Raw genomic sequence first — 9,398 nt, 5'->3', positions numbered from 1 at the left:
TATATTCCTATGTCTGCATACTAGTATTCCATGATTGATTGATATGATTATGCGGGCGTTTCTGTGGTATATTCTTTATATAAATTTTACTGTGGTTTTCACAGATTTTTTTCTATCTACAGACATGGATTACAGAGCCAAAGAACAGGGTTGGCTCTCTCATTTCGACCAAACATTTAGAGCTGAAGGCACTGGTGACTTGAGGGAGGATGACCACAACTGGGACAAGCAATCCAATACACTTCATCAATTTTTGATTAAGCGCACTAAATTATGGTGGAATAGGGCATTTCTCCAAAAATACATTTTGTGCAACCTGATACCTCGAGGACTTCGTGTCCGTACCATCCCCACCTTCATAGTTGATGATTGTGACTTTATAGCAGGATGGGAGGCGGCCTGCAGTAAGTGTTCCACCACACTTATGCAACTCCTGATTGATCATAACACCAAACTAATTGTAGATCTTGATAAATCTATTGATGAACTACAACTCATCTTTAAGACGTCCTGCCCGGTTGAACGCCTCGAAGCATTGAATGTTCGCATTGAGAAAAATATAGACGAGTGTGTACAAAAAATTAAGGATACACAAACTAAAAAACTAGTAAGAGATCAAAATGATTTCAGTAATAATTCAGTTTATTTATGGAAAAGAAACAGTGGCCATATTTCCAGGGAGATGCGTCTTCCTTCCGATGCTTCGCTTTCCTCCACTAGTATATCCTCTGCCACCTCCATTTCCTCCATGTAACGGGTCCGGGAGGCGGACTGTAACGGGTCCGGGAGGCGGAACCTCTGAGCTACTATACAAGGGGGCGGCCCTTGTAAGGGAGCGGGTGGCAGTCTCTGGGTGAACGGACAGGGAGTTACGGCAAGTGATCAGGGCAGTCTCTGGGTAAGGGGTAGGTACGACCTGTGATGGCAGAGCCTCCGGGTAGGCTATCAGGCAGGTGGTAGATGTGTGCTCCCAGGTGAGCAAGCGAGAGTCTCTGGAATAGCAGGTGGTCACAGCACGTGACGGCGGAACCTCCGGGCTGGCAGGCAGGTAGGTAACGGAGAAGCGCTCCCAGGTGAGCGGGCAAGAGTCTCTGGAATAGCTGATGGTCACCGCACGTGACAACGGGACCTCCGGGCTGGCAAGCAGGCAGGTAACGGAGATGCGCTCCCAGGTGAGCGGGCAAGAGTCTCTGAGATAGCTGGTGGTCACAGCACGTGACAACGGAGCCTCCGGGCTGGCAAGCAGGCAGATAACGGAGAAGCGCTCCCAGGTGAGCGGGCAAGCTGGTCCATAGACAGACTGACCGGAGTAGTTAGGCAGACCGTCGGACCTCAGGCAAGCAGGCAGGTAGCTGATATGCGCTCCCAGGTGAGCGGGCAGGCTGGTCCATAGACAGACTGACAGGAGTAGTAAGGCAGACCGTCGGACCTCAGACTGGCAGACAGGTAACAAGTATTCAGGCAGGAATCAGGCAGGTAACTGGCAGGTACTGGCAGGTAACTAGCAGGAAACTGGCAGGAAACTGGCAGGTAACTGGCAACGGGACCTGAGGGCTGAAGCACAGGTGAGACACAGGTGCAAACAACATTGCTCGGGCACCTCCATTTTGGAGGAGGTGCCTTATATATGATGAAGTCCTCCGGCCATTGGCCGGGGACTCTTTAGGGCGGCGCGCGCGGCCCCTTTAAGAGGAGGGGAGCGCGCGCGCGCGCGCGCCCTAAGCACAGGGGCCGGGAAGGAGCGCGCGCTGAGAGCAGAGCAGGAGGAGGACGCCGGGACGGAGCGCGCGCTGACAGCAGAGCGGGGGGAGGAAGCCGGGCACGGAGCAGAGCGGTGAGAGGAGCAGCGTCCCTGCCTAGCAGAGGGCAGGGACGCCGGCACTACACTCCATGAGAACACGATCTGGGCGTGAGCCCCATAAGTCACGCAACTTTGAATTCCATCCTTATAAAAGACGTAATTTCAACTCCCCCGAGGGAACAAAGATGGATAACAAGGTAATCAACCTTAGTGATTATCAACTTAGTTCTACTGATCTTGATATTTTGAATAAAGGCCTTACTTATGTTCCGAAGGCCAAATTTGATTGTTTCATGGCCACTAAAGATCTCCATCTTTTTGCACGCAAGTTAATTTATAAAAAACATTTTTTTGATGCACATCTTCACTCTCTTTTCCCTACAGAGGAGGAACAAGAAGCGTTAGATACTTTGGAGGATTTGGCCCGTGAGAATACGGACACCGAAGGAGGTAAGATCCCCAGTTCCATCAGGCCTCGCTCCAAAAAATTCCCTCCACTCTCCACCTGTGCCAGTGTTGATATGTTCGTCCAGGTGGTGTCTAAGGAATTTAATAAGATTCCTCACTTTGTGGAACATGATAATCTATCTAGTTTTGAAAGGGAGAGGTTGAGGTTGCTTCGTGGGCTCCCCGGCGTGGTGCTCAAGCCAGCCGATAAAGGCGGTAATGTTGTTATATGGCCTACTACTCTTTATGAGAATGAGGCCTACCGTCAACTTTCTAATGAACTGTGCTATAAACGTTTGACATTTAATCCATTACAGTCATTCGTTACTGAACTATCTAAAATTATTAACACGGCGATGGAGAATGGAGTTATAACAAAAGAGCTGGCTTCGGCGTTACAGGTCGTGGAGCCCTCGATAGCAACCTTTTACCTTCTCCCTAAGATACATAAGAATTTAGAGACACCACCTGGACGCCCTATCATATCTGGCACGGGTGGTTTTCTCGAAAATGTCAATTCATGGATTGAATCCAAACTCCAACCGTTAGTGGAGACTTTGCCCTCGTTCCTGTTGGATACTGGGGATCTGCTCAAAAAGGTGGACGGTCTTAGCCTCAGTGAGGATATGCTGTTGGTGACAGGTGACGTCGAGTCACTATATACGAGTATTAAACACACAGATGGCATTAAGGCCACTCATTTCTTCCTTACTAGTTCTAATTTGCCGGCTGATATTGTACTGCTTATTCTTGAGCTTCTCGAATTCTCGCTCACACACAATTTTTTTATTTTTAAAGGTTCCTTCTACCTCCAGCTCCAGGGAACGGCCATGGGGGCCTCTTTTGCACCAGCTTATGCCAACTTATTCCTGGGGCTGTGGGAGAGGGACCTTGCCCTGCACGATCGGCTGTCATCAATGGACCGTGACGCACCCCCTGGGCCATATTCTTTAGGGGAATACCCGAAGCCGGATCAGATGGGGGTTGTAGTCTCCGAGTGGCTGTGACCCGGTCCGTGCCCAGGGTGTCAAGCTCAGTGTGTGGCAGTCCTTACTGATGTTACTAAAGTTCTTTATGTCGACTACGCCACCCGTTGAATTGCGGTCACTACGGCCGCCGCTGCAGCAGGGTCCGCTGAGGCTGATGGTGTTTGTGCAGCTTAGGTAGTATAACCCCCAACGGGAGGGGTATAGCCTCAGGGGGTCAGGTGCAGAGGATGGTGGTTGTGGAAGTGCAGTGAAGATGGTAATGAGAGTCAGAGTCGGGTTGTGCAGTTCAGGGTTCTTTACTTACTGCTGTTCTTGTACCGGTCACTCCGGCCTTGAGTGACCACCCGAGCCGTGCTGCGTCCACCAGGTCCTGGACTCGGCCAACCCCCAAGTAGTTCTGGAGCGTGGTTCTGAGCTCCCTTTCTGTCCTGTCCTCGTCTCTGGCCTTCCCCACCAGGGATCCACCTATGTCCGGCTCCCTCGGGCCTCTTGTTGGCGAACCCTTGCCTCTGGGTTCCCTGACCCTATGCTTGGTCTGCCTTCCGGGTGGATATAGTTTGTGGTCGTGGCAGATTCTGCCCACGGCCTCCGGTTCCTGGCTAAGGTGTGCTGTAGCCTCTGCCAGCTTGGGATCCGGTACCCTGTTGCCAACTCTTCACCCTGTGGTTGTATTTGGGCTCTCAGAGTTCCTTCTTTCTCCCCTTCTGGGTCTTTCTCTCTCCTCTCTCACTCTGGGCCTGGGGCTGCTCTGCTCCTCTGCTTTCCTCCACTGCTCTGCAAAGACTTACTGACTGACCGTGGCTGACTGACTGTGGCTGACTGACCCTGATCTTAGATGGTTCCCACCTTTTATACTCCCTCTATGTGTGAGCTCAGGTGACCAGCACCCAATGAGCTCCTAGCTTTACCCAGGCTGCTCCCCCTATCTGCCCCTACACTACTGGGATGTACCACCCCCCTCCCACTCCAGCCAAGGACAGACTCGGTCGTACCTGCACATTATTAAGTGGGAGTACCATTGGTCTGTCCTCCGGAAATGGGATGTGTGTAGTGCATGCAGCTAACTGAGCTCAGTTCCACACTCCATCCTTACCCGGGAGTGGAATATCACACCTCTGGGTTGAGGTGCAATACCCCTGTAGCAGCCGAATCCTCAGGGTGCTACATTCCCCCCTGGTAAATCACAGCACGTCCTCGGGCTGTAAGATATAAACAACATCCAAAACATACAATTTTTTCATAAACAACATAATAAAACTATCATTTAAAACTTTTCATAAAAACTTTCTTGTAGTCGTTTCTTGCTTCTAGCTCCTCCGGTCACTGTGCAACTTGTGACCGGGTAAAGTGCGACAGTCTCTTGAAGAAAACAGTTTCCTATAAAACCGGAAGGGGGCGCTTTAGGAAGCGCAACTATATACAAGGGGATATGGCCGCTCTCAGTCCTCGGCCAGGTATTAGGAAAGGGATGACCGCTCTCAGTCCTCGGTCAGTGGGATTAAGGGACACACGGGTTAACAGTGCAGTTCTCTGGTCCCAACGGGGACTATATTAGCAGCAACGGTTCACTGTGCCCCGACGGGCAACTATATACAGTCTCTATACTACCGTACTCAACGACGGCGTCCTCCTGCTCTTTCTTTGTGATTGGTTCCAGGTTCTGGTTCAGACCCGTCCGGGTCCTCTTGCTCCTCCTCACACCGCAGCTCCTCCTCCGTCAGGCGATGCACATGGAGGGCGTAGGGTCCTTTGGCACACTTGTGCCGGGTGAAGGTGACCTCGTCCCCTAGATACAGGTCACGACCTCTGTGTCCCTCCGGTAGGTGGGACTCAACGTCTCTTCTTGTCACGAAGACGTCGCCTGGGGTGCGGTGATCCCTGATGAAACCCCACCCATGCTGCAGATTGAACTTTATCACAGTCCCGATGGTACGGGGACCATGCGCTGCACGGGGGTCTCTCCTGGTCCGGCTCTTCTGCTCCGCGCTCCTTATTTGGGCTTGTTGTTCCCGGACCCGCCTCTCTCTCCGCTCCCTCTCAAAGACCTCGAGCTGCTGGCGGCAGCACTCTGCACGCTCCGCTGCGGCTGCCCGAGTCTCCTGAGTGAACCCCATGAGGTCTTCTCCGGTGGGATCCCACTCAAACTGGGTCTCTTCTAGCGGGGGCGAGATCCTCTTCATGGGCTTTGGAGCCGGGATCAGGGGTTCGCACATGGCCCTTGCTTTTTGCAGCTCCAGCTGGATGTATTCCTGGGGCCATACGAAGGGCTGCCCATCCGGGCACGTATGCTGGGCGAACAGGTCCTCACCCAGGTGCGGTACTTTAGGTGTTATGGGCGCCGTGGTGGTAGCGGCGCCCGGGTTAACCAGGCCTTGCGACCAGGCCTGGGGCACCTTGAAAGTAAAGGGCACCGTAAGAACGGCGGCGCCCTGTGTTACTTGGCCCTGCGACCAGGCCGGGGGCTCCGCGGAGGTAGGGGGCGCTGTTGGTATTGCGGCGCCCGGGGGTACTAGGCCTTGCGACCAGGCCGATGGTACTTCCTGCTTGGTCACGCTCGGGGTCGAGGCGTGTGACGTCACAGGGGTCGCGGCTCCCGTTTGAGGCCTAGTCTGCAGCGGTGACGTTGCAGCGACGGGCACGGCAGGGGATACTTCGGGCTCTGCGACGGGGAGCTGGGGCAGGCACGCGGTTTCCCGGCTCGGGGTAGTGACGTCCCCTTTACCTGCCTCCTTTCGTTCGGCTCCCTTCTCGGCGCCGTCTCCGGCCTTCAGTCCTCCTGCGCCATCCTCAGAGGCGGTCTGTCTCCTCGTCTCGGGTGGCGTGCTCCGCTGACGGGTTCTTGTCTGCTGGGCCATCTCACGGCTCCATTCTGCTAACGTCTCTCGCTGCACCCGGGCCAACCTCCGTGCGAGGCCCTCCAGCGCGGTCTGTGCACACTCCCGATCTCGGGGGAGCTGTGCCAAGACCTCCACTAAGCCTAGTGGGGTCGTTGCTTCTAGCAGGCTCCTGACCAACGGGTCGGTGCTGCTCTGCTCTCCTCCCGTTGTCTCCAGCAGGCCTTCTGGAGTGGCGACCGGCAACAGGCTCCTGACCACTGGGTCGGTGCTGCCTGGAGTGGCGGCCCGCATCAGGCTCCTGACCACTGGGTCGGTGCTGCCTGGCTCTCCCTCCATCTCCGGGTAGGCTCTTTCTGGACTCTGCTCCAGGCTTCTTGTCTCCGGGTGCGCTCTCTCCAGACTGCTCCAGGCGACACCCATCTTTGCTCTCTTGTTCTCAGTCCTCCCACTTCGAGGGCGGTCCCGGGGCCACTTGGTGATTGTCAGCTCCAGGGGCAGTTCTTTCACGCTGACAGACACCTCTAGCATCACAGTCTCTGTTGGTGGGGGCGGTTTCCACTTTTGGCGCCATTTTCGGTCCTGGCCCACGATGGGAGGCGGCCTCTTGCCACCCTCTGGCACGCCCATAATGACGTCCGCTCCCCCAAGGCGGGAAATCTTCAGAAATGGCGGGAATCGTCTCCCAGTGGCGGGAAACTCCATGGATGGCGGGATAAAGCTGCAAATGGCGGACAACCGGCGGGAATCGATCTGTGATGGAGTCCGATGGCGGGGACCCTCCGGGACCGGCGGGAGACTTCTTTTTGAGGTAAACTTGTTCTTTTCTTCAGGCACGCAGTACCCGGGTGTTGCGGGCACGTTATCCTGCCGACTACGCCAAAGTTGACGCACCCCCTGGGCCATATTCTTTAGGGGAATACCCGAAGCCGGATCAGATGGGGGTTGTAGTCTCCGAGTGGCTGTGACCCGGTCCGTGCCCAGGGTGTCAAGCTCAGTGTGTGGCAGTCCTTACTGATGTTACTAAAGTTCTTTATGTCGACTACGCCACCCGTTGAATTGCGGTCACTACGGCCGCCGCTGCAGCAGGGTCCGCTGAGGCTGATGGTGTTTGTGCAGCTTAGGTAGTATAACCCCCAACGGGAGGGGTATAGCCTCAGGGGGTCAGGTGCAGAGGATGGTGGTTGTGGAAGTGCAGTGAAGATGGTAATGAGAGTCAGAGTCGGGTTGTGCAGTTCAGGGTTCTTTACTTACTGCTGTTCTTGTACCGGTCACTCCGGCCTTGAGTGACCACCCGAGCCGTGCTGCGTCCACCAGGTCCTGGACTCGGCCAACCCCCAAGTAGTTCTGGAGCGTGGTTCTGAGCTCCCTTTCTGTCCTGTCCTCGTCTCTGGCCTTCCCCACCAGGGATCCACCTATGTCCGGCTCCCTCGGGCCTCTTGTTGGCGAACCCTTGCCTCTGGGTTCCCTGACCCTATGCTTGGTCTGCCTTCCGGGTGGATATAGTGGGTGGTCGTGGCAGATTCTGCCCACGGCCTCCGGTTCCTGGCTAAGGTGTGCTGTAGCCTCTGCCAGCTTGGGATCCGGTACCCTGTTGCCAACTCTTCACCCTGTGGTTGTATTTGGGCTCTCAGAGTTCCTTCTTTCTCCCCTTCTGGGTCTTTCTCTCTCCTCTCTCACTCTGGGCCTGGGGCTGCTCTGCTCCTCTGCTTTCCTCCACTGCTCTGCAAAGACTTACTGACTGACCGTGGCTGACTGACTGTGGCTGACTGACCCTGATCTTAGATGGTTCCCACCTTTTATACTCCCTCTATGTGTGAGCTCAGGTGACCAGCACCCAATGAGCTCCTAGCTTTACCCAGGCTGCTCCCCCTATCTGCCCCTACACTACTGGGATGTACCACCCCCCTCCCACTCCAGCCAAGGACAGACTCGGTCGTACCTGCACATTATTAAGTGGGAGTACCATTGGTCTGTCCTCCGGAAATGGGATGTGTGTAGTGCATGCAGCTAACTGAGCTCAGTTCCACACTCCATCCTTACCCGGGAGTGGAATATCACACCTCTGGGTTGAGGTGCAATACCCCTGTAGCAGCCGAATCCTCAGGGTGCTACAACCGCATCCCCTTTTGGATGCGGTACATTGATGACATACTGTTCATCTGGCAGGGAACTGAAGAACAATTACAATTTTTTATGCAGTCTCTCAACCTAAATGATCTTAATATTTTTATTTCATTTCATTGCGATAAAAATAAAATTACGTTCTTAGATGTTACTATTCAAAAAGATGAGCGTGAATTCCTGCAGACTAGTATTTTCAGGAAAACTACGGCTACCAACTGCCTACTACATGCTTCTTCAGCACACCCAAGGTACATGATTCATTCAGTGCCTATTGGCCAATTTCTTAGATTACGTCGAATTTGTTCCGACGATCGGGAATTTATTAAGCAAGCTAATGATATCAAGATACGATTTTTTGAGAGAGGCTATAGCAGACGTTCTGTTAAAAAGGCGTTCAACCGGGCACTATGGTCTAAATGACATGATCTACTGTATAAAAATACAGCTAAGGCCAAACAGAAGAACTATGTGAGATTTATCACACAATATCACTCCCAATTTGCCCGTATGCGTTCTTGCCTTTCCAAGGCTTGGCCTATTTTGCAAACGGATCCTATTATTTCCAAGTTTATACCCTCTGCTCCCAACATCACTATTAGGAGGTCTAGAAATCTTCGAGACCTTTTGGTTCACAGCCACTATCAACCCACTCGGGGAAGGGTTTTTATTGACGGGTCTGGTCCTGCGCCTGGATGCAGGCCGTGTGGCCGCTGCATTGCCTGCCCTAATATTGAACATGCTACCCAATTCTTCAATTCTACTCATACAAGGACATATGATATACGCAAGTCGATCAATTGTATGTCTAGATACGTGATCTACTTTGCCACCTGTCCTTGTGGTCTCATATATGTGGGACTTACCTCCCGCCAACTTAAAATTCGAGTACGTGAGCATGTTCTGGGCATTCAGTCTGTGGCAGGCCACGCGGATGCTTCCACGCTCAGGACCATTCCCCGTCACTTTAAGCTTTATCACGATTGTGACAGTTCTGGGTTGAGAGTTCGAGGTATAGACTCTCTCCTCTCTACCATTCGTGGTGGTAAAATGAGCCAACGGCTGGCCCAATTGGAGGCCCACTGGATATGGCAATTAGACACTGTACACCCTAAGGGCTTGAACGAGTCCCTTAGCTTTGTTCCTTTTTTGTGATTGCCTCCTGGTTGTGTTCATCCTCTCATCACTTCACCTATGTTGCCA

At 53.4% G+C, this 9,398-nt stretch overlaps 1 protein-coding gene across 17 annotated transcripts in view; it reads left to right on the top strand.

Moving 5' to 3' along the window:
* Positions 1-9,398, top strand: part of LOC141157322 (microtubule-associated serine/threonine-protein kinase 3-like) — a 490,040-nt gene that overhangs the window by 402,884 nt on the left and 77,758 nt on the right. For 3 of the 17 annotated variants that reach the window (XM_073644411.1, XM_073644409.1, XM_073644410.1), the window contains one exon: positions 2,186-2,251. The exons of 13 other annotated variants lie outside the window; for them this stretch is intronic. In XM_073644411.1, the coding sequence (XP_073500512.1) occupies positions 2,186-2,251 (66 nt within the window). Of the gene's footprint in view, positions 1-2,185; positions 2,252-9,398 lie in introns of those variants that run through there. One more of the 17 variants, XM_073644416.1, reaches the window with a different exon arrangement.

Source organism: Phyllobates terribilis, unplaced genomic scaffold (assembly GCF_046119375.1).
Source record: "Phyllobates terribilis strain yellow unplaced genomic scaffold, ASM4611937v1 Scaffold_8__6_contigs__length_399053987, whole genome shotgun sequence".
NCBI lineage: Eukaryota > Metazoa > Chordata > Amphibia > Anura > Dendrobatidae > Phyllobates > Phyllobates terribilis.
The sequence above is the reverse complement of the archived record's forward strand: the minus strand, read 5'-3'. Positions and strand labels throughout refer to the sequence as shown.